The sequence below is a fragment of the Emydura macquarii genome, unplaced genomic scaffold (genome assembly GCF_026122565.2).
Source record: "Emydura macquarii macquarii isolate MOO-44397 ecotype Brisbane River unplaced genomic scaffold, CSIRO-AGI_Emac_v2 contig_561, whole genome shotgun sequence".
NCBI lineage: Eukaryota > Metazoa > Chordata > Testudines > Chelidae > Emydura > Emydura macquarii.
In genome coordinates, this window is record NW_027130698.1 from 10,266,982 (window position 1) to 10,284,634 (window position 17,653).

At 40.7% G+C, this 17,653-nt stretch overlaps 1 protein-coding gene and 1 long non-coding RNA gene across 3 annotated transcripts in view; one reads left to right on the forward strand and one right to left on the reverse strand.

The window, feature by feature from the left end:
* The window catches only part of MAF (MAF bZIP transcription factor), a 193,363-nt gene that overhangs the window by 170,087 nt on the left and 5,623 nt on the right, over nucleotides 1-17,653 (reverse strand). The window contains exons 1-3 of one of the 2 annotated variants that reach the window (XR_010918334.1): nucleotides 14,135-14,347; nucleotides 13,201-13,278; nucleotides 10,593-10,677 (exon numbers count right to left, since the gene is read on the reverse strand). Coding sequence is in view for 1 of the 2 variants with exons in the window: in XM_067540129.1 (XP_067396230.1) it covers nucleotides 10,644-10,677 (34 nt within the window). In the remaining variant the exon portion in view is untranslated. Of the gene's footprint in view, nucleotides 1-10,592; nucleotides 10,678-13,200; nucleotides 13,279-14,134; nucleotides 14,348-17,653 lie in introns of those variants that run through there. The other variant, XM_067540129.1, reaches the window with a different exon arrangement.
* LOC137147772 (uncharacterized) lies at nucleotides 13,623-17,206 on the forward strand. The gene is made up of 2 exons (XR_010918341.1): nucleotides 13,623-14,178; nucleotides 14,825-17,206. It is a non-coding gene; the product is annotated as an uncharacterized lncRNA (long non-coding RNA).

Below are 17,653 nucleotides of genomic sequence, written 5' to 3' on the forward strand. Positions count from 1 at the left end.
ATGTGCTTCCCCTTCCCCTGTTCAGCTAGGCAGTGTGACAGAAAAGTGTGTTAATGCACACCGACATTTCACGGGAATCCTCCAGAGAGATCCCTAGGAAACTTTCCTGGAGGTACTCACCAACCCTCTGCCAGAGGTGTATCTTACAATAATGCATCAATGCTGTTATTGCACTAACGACAATGCTTCTGTTCATTGTTTACTGTGCTTCTACAGATGTGCACTTGGGGGGAAACCCCTCCATACCTGCTGAGCGCCTGCAGCTGATAAGAAAACGACCACAGAGAAGCAAAGAGGAGATGTTCCAAGAACTCCTCCAGTCCTCTGAGGCAGAAAAAAAAGAAAAAGAAAAAAGGGCATGGAGACACAGTGTGTCTGAAAATCAAAAAATTGATAGGCAGGAGAGGAAGGAAAACCAGGAGTGAGTGATAGCAGGTCACACGTGCATGAGAAAAGCCATGGAGGAGCAAACGGAGCTGCTAAAGTCACTCATAATTCTGAATCCCATCGCTGCAAAGCCATACACAATTTCACTCACATTTCCAAGACTCAGTAGTAGAATGTGATTAATGGCCCTGCCCACTTGCAATAACACAGCTCCGACAGTGGACTTCCCGACTCCAAACTGATTAGCAACCGACTGGTAGCAGTCTGGAGTTGCCAGCTTCCATACAGCAATCGCCACGCACTTCTCCACTTAGAGGGCAGTTCTCATTCTGGTGTCCTTGAGCTGCAGGGCAGTGGTGAGCTCCGCACAGAGTTCCATGAAGGTGTCTTTGCACATTCAAAAGTTCTGCAGCCACTGCTCATCATCCCAGATCTGCATAATGATTCGATCCCACCACTCAGTGCTCGTTTCACGTGCCAAAAAGCAGCAGTGCACCGTGTGCAGATGATCTGTGAATGCAAACAGCAAGGCGGCATTGTTTGTTTGCATAGCACACAGCAGGTCAGGTGCCTTGGATTCCTGCTCCGATTGGGAGCTCGTGATATCCTTCATGAGCAGCTGGGATGTGTTCAGAGCACTGACAACAACAGTGGGGAGCAGTGCTGGATCTATCCTTTCAGACAGAGATGGCAGGCGCTCAGGAAATGGGGCCTATGAAAAATGCAGCGAAACGCAGTCGGAAACCATGGAATGACAGGACGGAAATCACCGCATCATGGGACGTTGATCCCACACCCATGATGCACTGCAATCCTCTCCGCCTTCCCACAACTCCTAGCGCCACAAGGTGGCAAGCTGCACAGTGGGATAGCTTCCCTCAGTGCACTGCTCTCACTGTCGATGCTAGAACGCCAACTGTGGATGCGCTTCGGCGACACAATGAGTGCTGTGTGGACAGGAGCAAGCGTTGTCAGAACCACAGCGCTTTTTGATCACTACTGTAACTTGCGTCGACAAAACTGCCTAGTGTAGAGAAGACCTGAGTGATGCTGAATGTCTGTCTGTGAATATAATCATATGATACTGCTGATTGGAGGCCACAGGGATTTCTTGTTGCTAGCAAGAAGCTGATTAGTTCCTTCATCATCAGTGTGCATGAGGGTCACAGAATTGAAAGCTGACCCAGGACAGATCTAAATAACGGCTCTATTTTTAAAACAAAATTGTTGTGTGTAGCTGTAACTTCTCTTTTGTGAAAGTTAGGGCAGTTCTTCTGACTTCTCTGTCTCATCTCTTCGACACTTCTGCCTCACCCACAGAACCATCAATTTCCCCAAAACATCCCAAATTTAAGACCCAATCCAGCTTCCACAAGTCAGTCATCTGAGCAAACTCTGCAAAACCCTGAAAAACTGGAAGGTTAGGGCACAGGACAGTACTGTGAAGTCAGTGCAAAACACTAGCAGTGCAACATCTAAAAGCCAGAGAGCCCTACTTTGCTGGGTAGGGTAGGGTAGAGTGGGGGAGAGGTTCTGTTTATTTAAATTCCAAAATACAGAAGCTTCAACAGCTGCAAAATGGTGCTTAAAAACAAACAAAAAACTAATTTATCTCTATTTCAATATGATATGTCATGGCAATGCATTATAAACCTTGTTTGGTGCTTTCCCACTCAGATCTAGAATTATGTTTATTTCACAAATTAGTTCTCTTGATCTCAAACTGGGAAACTAAACGTTATATTAAAAAAATGGTAAGTCATGCTTAAATGGTTGATCCTGCCAATAAATAATGCTTGTCCGTAATTTGAAAACCATTATGCAGTTGAAGTGATGAATGATTTAAGGCTGCTTATTTAGATCACCTGTGATAACACGTTAAAGTCAAGGCTCTATAAGTACAATCCAGCATGAGAAACAAGCTAAAAATCTTCATTTGGAAATAAGAAAAGAAACATGTTTTGCAGTTTTATTCTTTACTTTTTTTTTTTTTTTTTTTTTTTAAGATTTCATTAAAAACACAAGATGAAATAAATATTTTAGGCAACCAGCAACAAACTGGGAAAATACCATGTGTTTGGAGTTTTAGTGCCCTCTGAGTGCAGGAATTTATTTGCAGCAAGCAGAAAAGAGACAGCAAGCATAAAAATTCAGCAGATTCCCGCTAGTAAAATTATTTATCAAGCTAACAAGGGAGGAACCCTTCTAGTAGCAACAAGCCAGCAAGAAAAAGACGTGCCTTTATATTTTACCTTTGGGTTAGCGCACCAGTAAAAATGCCAACTGACAAGCACTTCACATAAACATTTCTTTCTAAATGAGCTGCCTTGTTAGAAAAAAAAAAAAAAAAAATCTAAGCAAAGGCACGCTACAGTCAACAGACAGAAAAATCCAGGATGAATGCAGCTTTGCTCAATAGTACAGAATATAAATAAAGACATAAAAATAACGTGGTTACATAAATGAGTTTAATAAATTAATACTTCAATTTATATTTAAAATAAGTAGTACAGTTATAAATCCACTTTAGCATTTGATTGTAGCCAAAAAAAAAAAAAAAGCACATCCTTATAATCTATTATTTAGATCTTTCTTACCTCTGAAACAAAATATATATAGGTATACACTGTACCATGGTTAGCTGTGCTACACAAGCCTCATTGCAATGTTTATCATATATTTATTTTATGATTGGAACCCTGAAGTCAGTTTTACAGTTTAGTTTCACGATACCAAACGCTGATTATAAATTATAAATGGCTTTACTGCAGTCTGAAGAGACGAAAAAAATTTGGAGACACATGGATTGCCTGATCCCAATTAAATTTTAAAGAAATAGTAAAGTGACACATCCACCGAATAGTTGCACTCTAAAGAGGACTGCAAATTACTCTTATCGGCTGTACACTGAGGCTGCACCCTCATAAAAGTCCTTTGCTAAAATGAATATTTGACAATTGCCATCAGGCTTAAAACAAAAACAAAAACAAAAAATACAACCCCAAATAATCCAAGGTATTTTTTTTCTGTTGCAGAAAGAAAACAGCTTGGGAGAGCCCCAGAATCGGACCCATTACTGTATCTCAACCTGTAACTCAGGAAGTAAAACTTGCAATATCTGTAGACAAACACAGGAAACTTTCAGAGTTTTATACTGAACAAAGGAGGGGGAAAAGGGTTTTATGAGGGTTAAACAACATTGCTGGCCTGATCCTATATTTGTTACTCTGGCAGAATGTCAAATGAAGCCAAGAGGGTAAGAAATGTGGAGTAAGATACATGCGCCAAACCAAGGAAAAAAGCCCCAAATCAATTCTCTTTTTAGCTTTTGGCTCCCTGCAAAGACTAGCATTTTCCCCTGCCTCTGCAGAAACTCACAGGACTGGGTGAGCATGGCAAAATCTCCCACTGAACGAATGAACTGAGCTGCTTCTTTAGCCTACCTAGTGCATTTCTTGTGCTTAGGTCAAAAAGTCTCCCAGTCTAAAATGACCACCCCCAGGGTCTGATCCTGCATTCCTCATGCACCCAAGCCTCCTTCTGGAAACAATGTGAGTTTGGAATGTGCATGGAATACTGGCGTGAGCTTGGAGCTTGTTAACTGCTGATGGATTGCATTAATATGAATATTTGTCTGTAGGGGACAAAGGCTTTCAAGGAGCCAGCTCAACATCATGGGCAAAACATCAGCAATAACAAAAAGGGAAAAAGCATCCAGGATGCAAACTACGAGATAAATAATATATTTCAACTTTTATGTTGCTCGCCTTTGATCTGGTACAGCTGACATTATGGTCCTGTTAAATTTTTAGCACGCAGCCAACATGTAAATGCAGAGCCAAAAGGTACGATGGAATGAGTAGAATGGCGAATGTAGAGAGGATATCCTGTTGTTTGAAAGGAAAGAATGAGATAGTTGATGGGATGTGGCTGTTTCTATGGTAGCTGAGTGGTTAATATATTCAATGTTGGGTTCTTGCCTTATTTCAATATAATCTAAGCAATATGAACACAGAATTCCCAGTAAGCCCAGAAACAGGTGGGAGCGCTGTGTGCAGAGCAAATGGCCCTTAGTACTCAAATTGGAGCAGATAAGTCGGTGGGAATGCTGTCCACATCCACACTTCTTATGGTTCTGGTTAACACAAAGGAAGGAAAAAAGTAGTAAATGTGGAGGAAAACTGGCACGCACCATTTTTCCCACCCCACTTTTTATTTTGCATACCAAATTTCAGAGACGAGATGACAATGTACACCCTCATACTCATGTGAGCTGTCCTTACACATGGGAGTCGTCTCATACTCGCCAATGGAATGGCAGCTATATTTATAATTAGCTGACTTCAAACTCGCTTTTCTTTTTGGGGATCTTGCATAATCAAGAACAAAGCACCAGTGCGGTGGGTCCACTGTATGAGTTTGCTCCAGTACAACTGCATCACTGTAGTGCAATGTGTGGAGCAGATTTCCTTAATGTAGACTGTTCGCATGCAGAAGGCCTGGGGAATCAGATTCTGAGACTTCAATAACCCAGTACAATACTATCGCATAATATGAAAGCAGCTATTTAATTACCTATCCCCACTAACAAAAGGTCTCTATTTTGATTAACTTTAAGAGAACATCAGAGTATGTTTAAATAATTATTCAATGCAAGAGAACATGTCTGGAAGTAAAAAATGGTGCAAGAGGAAGACGGAGAAGAAATAAACTTGTTCTCACTTCCCAATTTAAACTATGAATGACCTCCAGGTCAATTTTTCAGAGTATCACAGATCAATTCAATTCTCACCTCCTCTCCCTACCTGCTAGCAAATGAATGTATTGTGCCTTCCAATAGACTGAAATGACTACAAGGAAATCGCATTTAGCTGCATCTGAATAACCATGGTTATTAGATGATGCGTGCAGAGGGAAAATTACCATTTCTCTTCTCCTTCTATTCCTTCTCCTCCTCCTGATTGTCATTCTCAGCTCACTGGTGATTAAGTTGTAGGATGCTCTTGCAGATTGTTAATTAGGTGTTAATATCTGCAAGGGGCCACAGCAAGCGTCTACACCTGAGGTCATTTCTCAGAAGTCAGGCCGTCTCCAGTGACAGTACCTGTAATTCCCATAGCTAGTTTGATTCCTCCTCAACAGCTGGAGCTAGTGTTTCTTTCATGTCTGGTTTCATTTCCTATCTGAAATTATATGAGTGCTAATATCTTTATTATCTTTCCCATAGAGGTGCAATGCTTGAGAGAGTGGCACAGCATGCTATTCACAGGCTTTTTTTTACACCACAGCATTCTCAAAACAGTTCAAGCAAAAATCTTTATGGTTAGCAAATTCATAGCTGAAGATTCCATTATGGATCTGAGGAAGAAAGTAGGGCAGGGGCAAAGAACGGCAATAATTTTGGCAGACAAAAAATAAAAGCCACACAACTGATGAGCGAAAATGGCTTAAACTTTGGGAACTAATGTAATGGCATTGACAAGCGAGCAAACAAAGATGAACAAGGGAGCCTGACCTCTGTAAGTCTTGGCAGCTGGTGGGTGGGTGGGTGTGTGTGTGTGTGAGAGAGAGAGAGAGAGAGAGAGAGAGCAAGTGGACCAATAATGAAGGGTTTTCAAGGACACATCATTTTGCTTAAGATAATGACTCATGTTGTATTTAGAGTGATTAAAAAAAAACAGTCAGGGTTTTTTTCTGGTCTGCTTTTCAGAAAACTCTTTGCTATTTGAGGGCCTGATCCCTGTATTTAACTGGGCACCAGAACCTCCCATATTGTTCAGAGGATGAAATTCACATCTGGGTAGAAGGCCTGCACAAGTCCTACAGATCACTTAACTCCTATTTTAATAGTTTCTGGGGAACGTAAGTGATGAGTAAGCACGAGTAAGAAACATGGTATATAAATACAGTACCTGTCATTTATATTCCTCACCCAAAGTGATGAAATAAGGACACAAAACAAAAATACATGACAGGTATTTATATATGCAGTGTTACTGTAGCCGTATTGGTCCCAGGACATGAAAGAAACAAGGTTGGTGAGGTAATATCTTTTATTGGACCAACTTCTGTTGGTGAGAGAGAAAAGCTTCTCACTGGTCCTTAAAACAAAGGAAATAAAAAAGTGGTAAATGTGGAGGACAAAAAACTGACACACACCATTTTTTTCTGTTTGTCCAATATCCTGGGACCAACACAGCTACAACACTACTGCAAACAAGGTATTTACATAGACCACCTTTCAGGAGAAGGCATCAAAGAGCTTCACAAATATTTCTTAATTCTCCTGACATCCCTGTAAAGTAAAAATTATTAATCTAATTTTACAGATGGGTAAAATGAGGTATACAGAGATCAAAGGTAATAAAACTTTAGATGAAGCCAATGGCCACGTGCTTAAATACTTGCTAAATAAGGGACCAATTGATTTGACTAAGGTCTCACAGTGAATCTATAGTGGTCAGACTAAAACTTAGAAGTCCTGATTCTCTATCTCCTCTTCTAAACACTGCACCTGTTTGTAGTCATAAGAAATAATGTTTCACATATTGTACGTTAAAAAGATGCTTTTTTGGTCTCTGATCAATGTGAACTGTATTTTTAAAAAGTGTAGATCTGGTAAATGACAAACAATGAGAAACCCGAAGAAAAGATTGTATCTAATAGCACTTAAACTACAATTCTATATTAGAACTAAACAGCAGCAGAAATCACACTAGTGCAAAGATGTTTCAGGTTTTGAGGCAATTGAGTCAATGAAATCAATTTTAAAGCGTTTACTCACCAGTGCAAACTCAAATAGAGCTCAATCATACACACAGAAACGTACTTGGTTATTTACTGCCTATCTTCCCTTTCCATTGTATCAGACATTTAGCCCCAGAAAAGAACTTGTGTGCGTAAGGCTCAGCCTTCTTCTGTCTCTACTGAAGTCATCATCTAGTGTTTGTGACATCACAATCTGTTGCCACAAAAATGAACGTTGAAGTCATATCGTACAGTCAGACTTCAATGCAAACTAAAGCAGGACAGGAATACAGTGTGGGAAGGAACAAGTTCCTGGGCAAGCATATCTTTTTAATATCTATGTGTGGGTGGGGGAAGGAAGGGAACAACAAGGAACACATCCTAAAAATCAAATGAAAGGTGAATGGATGTATATTGTAAGCCTGTTATGTTTAAAAGTTTTCCACTGCATTGAAGTTCTTAATGGTAAACTGCAAAGGGAAAGGAAACGTGTGTATTCTTTATTTCTCCTCAGCTTTAGGACTTGTCCATATAGGGAAATTCAGTGGCAAAATTACACCTGTATAATTATACCAAGAGAGTGGTACTGGTATAACTTTCCCTGTAAACACTCTTCCTCTGAAATAAGAGTTATTTTTTCTAGTGCAGTTTAAACCATCTCCAAAACAACCTTAACCAAACTGGAAAATGTAACTTTTATTCCAGAATAAGTCTCTCCACAGAGAGATTCACACAAGTCTGCATTCACACCTTTCCTTATACCAGTACAGCCCCTATGTTCCTGCATAGACAGCCCTTAGACACATTGGCTAAATTCTGTCCCCAGGGAAGTCAGTGGGAGCTTTGTCATTGACTTCACTGGGCCAGGATTTCAACCAACATCTCTTCCTCCTCAGAAGAGAGGCAAATGAGCTGCAGTTCAGGATCTACACTACTATGATACCATCAACATAGCCCTCCAAAAATGTCTGAAGTCCAAAAATAAACAAAAATACCCACCTTTATTTTGAAAAATAATATTACGAGGCCATTATAAATGGTAAAGTCCATAAATAATTAGATTTTCTCTTGCAGTTCATCTTCAAGGGCATAGAAACATTCTGAGGTTCCAGTCATCTGTGTCAGAAGAACCAAATTTGGCCTTCACACAAATGCATTAAAATCCCACTGACATCAGTGGGAATCTAGACACATATCACAGAGCATTGGCCCTTGCTATTATATTTTGCTTCTGGCTACTGACTCCCTTATGCTGGAAAGTGGAAATGCTTTTCTGCACCAAATGAAATTAACAGGAAAGGTTGGGTAGTGTACCAAATACATTAGGAAAGAATGTTGGGGGGCATATACCATCCTTCAGTCTTGCAGAAGACACCCATTAACATCACTAGAGGCTTTGTATATGGATTAGGGGCAACACAGGATGCCTTGTAATTAATATTTACCTCATAAAGTACTACCACATATCCATACTGATATTTTAATTTCATTATTAATAGAGTGACATATATAGGGAACATGAACTTAGACCTGTTCTAACTCTCACTGACTTCCACTGGAACAAGCGCATGGAATTACGCCAAGGATTTATTTGCTCCATAATCTTCCTGTCTTTACAGATACCAAAAGAGATGTTAGTATAGAGACAATATCTTAATCAACATCCACAATATACTCTATTTACGCACATCATATCAATTGCCTGAATTGCTACAAACATGCTAGAAATAACATAATTCCTTCAAAAACAATCAAGTTGGCAAGGAAACCACTGAGACCACTGTCCCCTACTATCCTCCTATAGTCCTAAATTCCCTTAACCAAACTGACTTTATGAGAATAAACTAAGTGAGCCTCCAGAGAGTGCAGAGTATTGGACTTTTCATATCTAAGCTATTATTCCTAATATCACAGAGAAACTTCCCTGAACTGTCCTTCTCCATCCCAAATTCCCCATCTGAGCAGATGTCTTTCTCTTTCTTGCGTTTACCTGTCAATCATGCTCACAGCTGAAATTTGATTTCTCTCCCAACAGTAACCTTAGATGAAATATTACCATAGGGGTCAGTCCAATCTCAACCTGGCCATAAAAGTTCATTAACTCTTCATAGACCCAATATCTATTTGTTTCAAAGTAACGGAACCTGTTTTTCAATGATGCCTGACAGGATAACCCGAAAATATATAAATAAATGAAATTATTGTGTCTATTTTCCCAGGAAGGGTACATTTTGCTATGTAAATCCTGTTATTACAATTGTACATTAAATTAAAAGCCTTTTAAAAACATGTCCATAGATAATTAACAAAATTTGCAAGGATTGCTCTGAGATTATTTAAAATAAAGAACTCATGTTAGCAATGAGCTGACAGACAATACACTATAACAGAACAGTGAAAACATGTATCTTGATTATGTTTAAAATTCTTATTCAAGCCTATTCAATACATGCAACATAATATGCTCTGTAAGGACCCATAATAAAACAAAGGGTTTGATTTTCTTCTCACTTACAACACTATAAATCAGGAGTAACTCTACTGATATCAATGAGGTTACACCCGTGTATAACTGATGTAAGTGCTATGAGAATCAGGTCATAACATTTGCCTCTTATGAAGCTATCCCATGGATCAATGCTGCAGCCTATACCCAGGCAAAACTCTTGTGAATATCAATGGGAGTTTGACTTGCGTGAATTCTACAGAATCAACCCTCCTTCTCCCCACAGTCAGCCAAATTTTAAATAAAAACAAAACGCAGCTCCACTAGCTAATATAAAGTAACAGTGCTTTATTTAATAACAACTCTTAATTGTTGATATAAGTGTGGTAGGCTGTATTCTTGTCTAAAATAAGAGATTTCATAATTAAACTCACAGGGATTTCTGTAATTAAAAAGCCCATTTAAACTGCTTAGTGTTTTTTACAGTTCAGTCTGATAATAAACAGATCCCATATGTTTGCCTGAATCTAAGGAAGGGTGCGTGTGTGTGTAAAAGTTTGATCTTCTCACTTTCATTAATATTGTATATTCTGTAAATGTGATAGACTGAATGGATGCAGTTTGGGAAATGAAGACAGCATTATGCTTTACATTCTATTGGAAATTCTGGATTTGAATGTAAACTAACACAGAGATCCATCATTTTCATCAAAATTTGAGACAGCTCTTCTGTAGTCTCATATTTAACCTCCATAGCTAGTTTCTGAATGCCAACATCTGAAGACAGAAAGCTAAGAAGTTCGCAAGGGATAAAATATAAATTATGCAACACAGGAGACACGCTCAGTAAACAAAAATAGAAAACATACATATTACCCATGTCTCTTTTACACACCTGAATATGAGTCCAATCTAACTTCCATGGGTTACGAATTAAGCTCCATATTACCAATCAAAAACAAAACAAAACAAAAAAACCCCACATTCTCTAGTATGCAAATAAAAATAAAAATGTACCTTTTTTTTTTTTTTTTTTTTTTTTTACTTCAGGCAACAGGGATTTTCACATCACCGATGTAGAAGATTCTCTTGGGTACCTAATTTAGTAAATATATTAAAATAAACAAAATATAATTAATAAAGAATTTTAAATCACTTAAATATGTCATTTTTACTGATATTGTACAGAGCAGAACTGTTTTGATTGGATGCTAATTTAATTTCAGAAAGTCTTGTGTATTATTTATTAACAATATTCTAGTGTTGATGAACTTAATGGAACACTGGTTAAAATGAAACAATACTTTTTAAGTAATATGCCTGGTCTTTATTCACATTAATAACAGGAGGATCTTCATGGTAGCACAATTATCTGAATAAAACAAAAATACGTTAGTCTTGACTGTGTATATCAAACTACAATAGTTGAAAGCACTTAACTTTCTATAGTTTTTTTTTTTTCAATAAGTAATCTTTATTATTATTAGCTGTGCTAATGTAACTGGTGAAATAATTATCAATTTCAGTACATAGTCCTTTATTTTCCAGACAGCAGTTTAATAACAAAACCAGGACTGTCATTTCTCCCTACGGTTACTCACACTGTACAAGTTCAGACTGTCAAAATATATTTAAAATCTAATTTTAAACGATTCACAGTTACAGTGAATCTTTCTTTGTACAATAAGTGCAATAAACCAGTGAGTCAATCTATGCTCCTTAAAAATGGATATTTTGTTATATTTGTTACATCTTTCTCCCTTTCATTATATAAACGCTATGTATATACACATACAACAAGTATTCCGAAGGAAGGATAGCTGCGGCTACATCAATGTATTGTCGTATCACGACATAATCATAGCAAGAAAAAATTGCATCTCTGATTTTTTTTAAGATTAAAAAAAGATCATATATGGATTTATTTGGCATTTTGACTGCAAAACAGCTCTGCAGCTTTACCAAAAAAAAAAAAAAAATCAACTGTACAATTTGTGCCAACTAAATTATTATTCCACAGTGTACAGATCACTTTCAACATCAAACTGAACAGAGTGGCGTATTTAAATATTTTCATGCATGCCACTTAAAACAATGTTTCCATGTAGTGGGAAATTTTACATTCTATCATGTTTATTCAGAAATGTTTCAATCAAATCATTCATGTATACATATATAAACGCCCACATACACGTTCAGAGCAGAGCATTGTGGCTGACTAAGGCTTTTCAAGACAGTTGCTTTGCCTCCCTAACAATCTTGGTGATCCTGTCTATTATTTTTGGAGAAAAGGGACAGTGCCTCTTTAAATATAATATTTTGCATCCTGCCCAGGATTTCTTAAAGCAGATGACTTTTTTAGACCCTTGGTGTCATTTTCCTCAAGATGACCTCTGCTCTCATGCCGATTGGTGAATCCATCCTGTTATTAATGCACTTAGTTGGGAGGAATAGGTATTCAATCCTCAAACCTGAGAAGCATCCAAAAAGTGTTGTGGTCTGCCTGCTCTATTATCCTTAGTTTTTGATGAGGATATCCCTTATCTAGAACCACAATAGTTCAATCAATTCAAAGGAGACCTGAAACGGAGTGGACACTCTCTCACAAGCACAGTGCATGGATTCATTTAGCAAGTTTATTCGAAAATCAGGTATTAATAAAGAGAGATTCCAAGAAATGCAGCCCAAAGACTGCTTGGAGAAGCTAAGCAGATTTATTAATTTAACAAGGCTGATAACACGTCTTTTCCTTCTTTTAATTTGACAAAGTTGGTGCTTGAGAGTTATCATTTAATAAGTTTGCTGCTCTGTAATATGGTGTTTTAAAAAGGATTTCACAATAAAGGCTGCTCAGTTTAGAGGCTGAATCTGGTGTGGCATGAATATGCTATTTTAAACAGATTTAATCTTATATTATTCCTGTCTCAGTCTAAAGTGACTCTGCGGTAGGTCTCTTATCGAAAGTGAAATCTGTTCATCCTATATTGCAAAACAGCGAAATGTATTGCAAACTCTGGACTGGCCTCTTACATATGACAGAACTTTCATCAGTGAATTAGGAAGCAGTTTAGCTTCTGGGAGGAGGCGGGGGGAAGGAACTGGATCTTTTTTAATTCAGTGTTCCTTACAATGAATCACTGGCAGTGATGAAAGGCAAGGGCCTCAAATGTTTGAGAAAGCTGGGATTCTTTTTAGAGAACACCACAACTTTTGGAGCTGATGTCCAGGCAGACACACTCAAAGCCCCACCTTTTAAAGTCAGTTTCCAAGATCTTGTCCATGTCTGTTTTAAAATCAGGGAAAGGGAAGGTTCTGGCTCCAGGTAGGTTAATCAGCCTGTGTGATTCTAGAAGGGGAACATTAAACTATGTCAAAGAGAGAGAAGGCGAGAGAGGTCCAACGGGAAAACTCCGCTCTTTTCCCAACTGCAGATGATTTACAAGGCACGCAGTCTAAACCTCCCCCGCCCCCTCCTGCTCCAGCCAGCACTGCTCTGGTCCAAAACCCAACACCACGCCGCTGGGCTTTAGATCGGGCCGAAGCCAGCCCACCTTGATCAGCCGGAAGAGGGGCCGAATGCCCCTCAGACACCCGCCCAGCAGCGGGCTACGGGCACGTACCTAGGCGATGATCAGTCAGCGGCCGGCGGGCCGCCTGACCCCCGGGTGCTAGGCTTTGGATGGATGGATGGATGGATCCTGCAGGGATTGAATGGAGACAACAAGCAGCAGCTGCCGCCTCCCCCCCGGCCCGCTGCAGTGCGGCCCCCGCCCGCCCCAGGGAGGGTGTAACATCGCCAAGGCCGGGCCGCCCGCGGGCCCTGGGCTGGGCTGATCCACGGGCCTGCCCTGCCCTGCCCTGCCGCGATTGTTGGCTTCCCCCTGCGCCCTAGTCAGGGGTTCGCGCCCCTCCCCCGGCTAAACTCATCAGGGCCATTGGGGTACCCCGTGCCCCCCCCCGGCGCTTCTGGGCTGGGCCGCCACTGGGCCCCCCCCCCCCGAGGGGCGAAGAGCCCGGCGCAAAGGGGGCCGCCGCCGCCGCCCCGCCTCCGGCTGGAAGCGGGTTGCAGAGCCCGGGGCGAAGCGGCGCCGGACACGTGCGCGCAGGGAGGGAGCCGCGGCTCGGGGGCGTGGGGCTGGGAATTGACTTTCCTCCCCCCCCGTCCCGGCTCTCCGCGCCCTGCCTGCCCGGGCCGGGCGAGGGGCGGCTCAGCCAGGCTGCCGGGGCAAACCAGGCGCCGGGCAGGGACTGCTCCCGGGGCGGGGAGAGACGAGCATGTGCCGGCGGAGGAAGGTGCGCGGCGCTGCAGGGCGCAGAGGGGGGCTGGCAGGCGCCGTCGTAGCCCCCTCCCCACCCCCCGGTTGGGTGCAGTGGCAGCAGGATCGGGCCCTGAATGGTCCCCTCTGACTGGTCTCAGGCCTGGCACTTCCTGGGGGGAAATGGACACATGCTACACCCCTACAGTGCCCCAAGGGAAGGCCCTGTCCGTCTGTCCTGATCGGAAATGGAGAGCCGGCCGACCGACCGCCGCCCCCGCCCGGAACAATTCCACACCCGAGCTCCGGCTGCGTGTTTTCTATCGGCAGCATCAAGTGGAGGTGAGCGGGCCGAGGCAGGAGACCCGGGCTGTGTAAAGGCAAGGCGCTTCCAGACCCCACATTGCAACGTCAGCGGTCCACAGGACACTGGCTGGGGTTTGTGCCTCGGCCGAACTGACGCCAACGATGGATGCTGCTTAACCCGGTTCAGATCATTGCTTTCATTTCCAGAAACAGTCCGAGTCATTAACAAAAACAATGATTGAAACACATCAGCCCGCAAACTGATGGTGATATTTAACACCCAACGCCAGGACCCCTCCCAATCTGCTTTGGAAGCAGAGTTTATTCAGGCGTAATTGGGGGAAGGGTTATTTAGTTATATAGATTTGCAGTTTATTCTTTTTGTTTGGGGGATTTTGATTTCTTTATTTTAAATAATCCAATAATCTTAATCTGGATTTCAGAAGCCAAAATGGAACAAAAAAATCTTTGCCATTCTCCCACTCGCAAGGGTGTAAAGATCCAAATTCTGGGGAATTCAAGCTTGGGAAATGAATGTGTATTGCTGGTCTGCCTGACACCAGGTAGGACTGAAGGACACCTGTTTTACACTGAAAAGCGAGGCTGGGAAGGATCCCACATTGAAAAGGGGTGTTGAGCCCCACGCCTCCATACTCAGCCATTTTAACATTTTGTTTTAAAGGGGGAAAGCTGCTGAGAACATTTTTCAGGACTGTGCTTCTTTATGAATTAACAATTGAGAGGCAATCAATGACACTTCATCCTCTAACCCCGCTGGAAAATTAGACACTGCTTGATTTGTCTTTTGCTCTACGCCCTTGGAAACAACACTTCTAGCAAACTTCTGCTCTGTCTTCCATCCCCTCCATGCAAGATGTCTGGTGGATATGTATTCAAAGGAAAACGTCATAAAGTATACAGTGCTTAAAATCAAACCCTTATGCTGACAGGGCAATCTCCATCAGTATACCTCTGCTAAAACTACAGGCCTACAGGATTTCACTACAGTGTAAGAAATTGTACTGTTTTAGATTTGAGAACCAGAAATGTGGGTACGGCATGGTGGAAACTCATAATTTCAGTGAATAATCAGCTATAACCAGCTACCATCAAGTGCCTTGCCAAATTATTAAAATTCAGATCAAGATGATAGTGACTAGATAGTTGGAGTTCAACTGATTAGCTGTAAAGTATTGTATCTACCCCTCCCCCCCCCTACTTAGAGCAGACATTGATCGCTTTCATCTTGGAATATTTTGCATTGCGTTATCCTTGAGCTCACAAATCTGAGTACACTCACACACACACACACAACCAAGAGCAGTAAGCTTTATTTTTGGGCCTCCTCCACCAATTCCAGTCTATATTAACAGTCCCTCTGGTAACAGTTGATGTGGAGTGTACAGTATTTAAATCTATTGATTTGCATCCACTGAGCCTGCTTAAATTCATTAGAAAGAGTGCTAAAACTGTGAAGTGTATGAATGCTCAACTGTTTTGCTGCAAAAATGAGTTCTTTAAACAACCTCCCACCTTTTTTGTGTCCTGTTGTCCTACCTTGTGCTATTTATAACAAGCTGTGAACTTAAAATAGATACCTGAAAATATTTGGATACAGCAACCTGAGTGTGTGTAAAGATGTGTGAAGCATGCCCAATATATTACATTTGCCACAGCAACAACTGGAATGTCAATATTTTATGTCATCTACTGACAACATGACGTTAGTGATTTTAAAGGAGAAAACATTTATTTAAAACGTCCACTAGTGAAAGAAGTACATTTTTGTATGTGGAATTTTAACCTCCAATCATCTGAACAGGTGTCAGAAACAGTGAGTCCATTTAGTTCAAACCGTGATCTTCGTAATAAATACAGAGGATTTCCTTTCAAAGTAGCACATGCTGAAATGACACCAATGTGGTTCTGGCATCTGAGCAGATAATTCTGATATATGCATCATTTCCTCCCTAAATCCAGGAAGCATCAGCACTCTGTGTCTGATATTATGTCAGAGAAATTGGTATTAAAATTTATGAATGATTCTTGCTCAAGAGCTTCTGACACACTGCAGGGGGAAAATATAGGGAAATGAAGCAACTGTGCCAAAAGTTAGTCCAGAAGAAAAAAAGGGGGGCATGTTCATTTGTAAACTTAAAATTCGCTGCCAGTTATTAGTGAGGATTTGTTTTTAAAGAAGATCTTTTATTGTGGGGTAAATAAAAAAAGGGAAGTAGGCTTTCTAATAAGTAAAGCCACATATATTTGTCATTACTGAACAAAATGAGCAAACAGGAATGCTTTGCTTTAGACAAAGCTGCTGCACAGTTGCAATTGCAAAGAGCTATTAAAGAAAAATACACTTGGGTGACTAGGAATATTTTCCCCTTTTCAGATGCGATTCAGTGTGAAAGTTCACAGGCAGGGAAAATACTGTAGTACAAACACAAAAATATTTTACTTCACTGATATTGAGAAGCGGGTTATGTTACATTTTAGAAAAAGCTTAGGGGTTCGGTTTTGGTTTTTATCGCACTGAATCATATTTCAGATTGAGCAAATGGTCGCCTCTTTTGTGTACATCTTAATGAACATTCTTTGCAGTGTAGTTAATAAATGAGAAAGAACCACACGGCCATGGCAGAAATGGGACACTGTTAATGATGTGGAGAGTAAGAACTATCTCTTCTGACATATGGGGCCATAGCTCCTTACTCAGGCAAAGCTCCCACTGACTTCAGTAAGAGATTTACATGAGTGAGAAGTGAGTAAATGATACAGTCTCATGCTCCCCATTTAAGTCAATGGGAATTTTACCACTGAGTTTAGTGAGAGGCTGAGCAGGATGGAGGCCAGAATGCTCCAAGCAAGGGGTGATTAATGAATATAGGTTATTCAGAGCAGAGCTGTTCCAATTAGTTCTCAGCAAGCAGTTCTGCTGGAAAGGTATGATCTCCCCTTAAACGGTTCATACAGAACCCCAATAGATGGTTTGCTTTAGTGGTTATTAAAACTTGCTTGTAGTTTTTTTCTTCAGTGGCAATGTAACAGTGTTTCATACAGAGATTCAAATACAGCGTAAGGAAGACAATGCATTTTTAGTCCGAAATAAAGACTGATATATGTTAGGATCACCGTCTAGGAAAAAGGCCAGACTTTTTTTCTGTTGGAGTGTATACAGTGTATTTTTCCTTCTTACAATCTATTTCTTGGAAGGCTTTTCTTAACACAGGTTTTCTTAACCTTTATCTACGCTGTGGGTGTACCAAAACCAACCAAACAAAACCCAGAAAGAGCAGTGTTCATTCGCTCTATCACCTTTTCTTGGACTCAAAATACTATTGTAAACCTAGTAACTGCTTACACCTTTTCACGTTACTAAACTATAAGGTCTATTGTACAAACAGGGTTAATGTTGTACCGCAGATTGATTGCACATAAGAGGGGCTTTGGACGCTCTGCATCTGTGCTTGAGAAACTAGGTGCAGTGCATTAGTTTAGAAGGTAATTT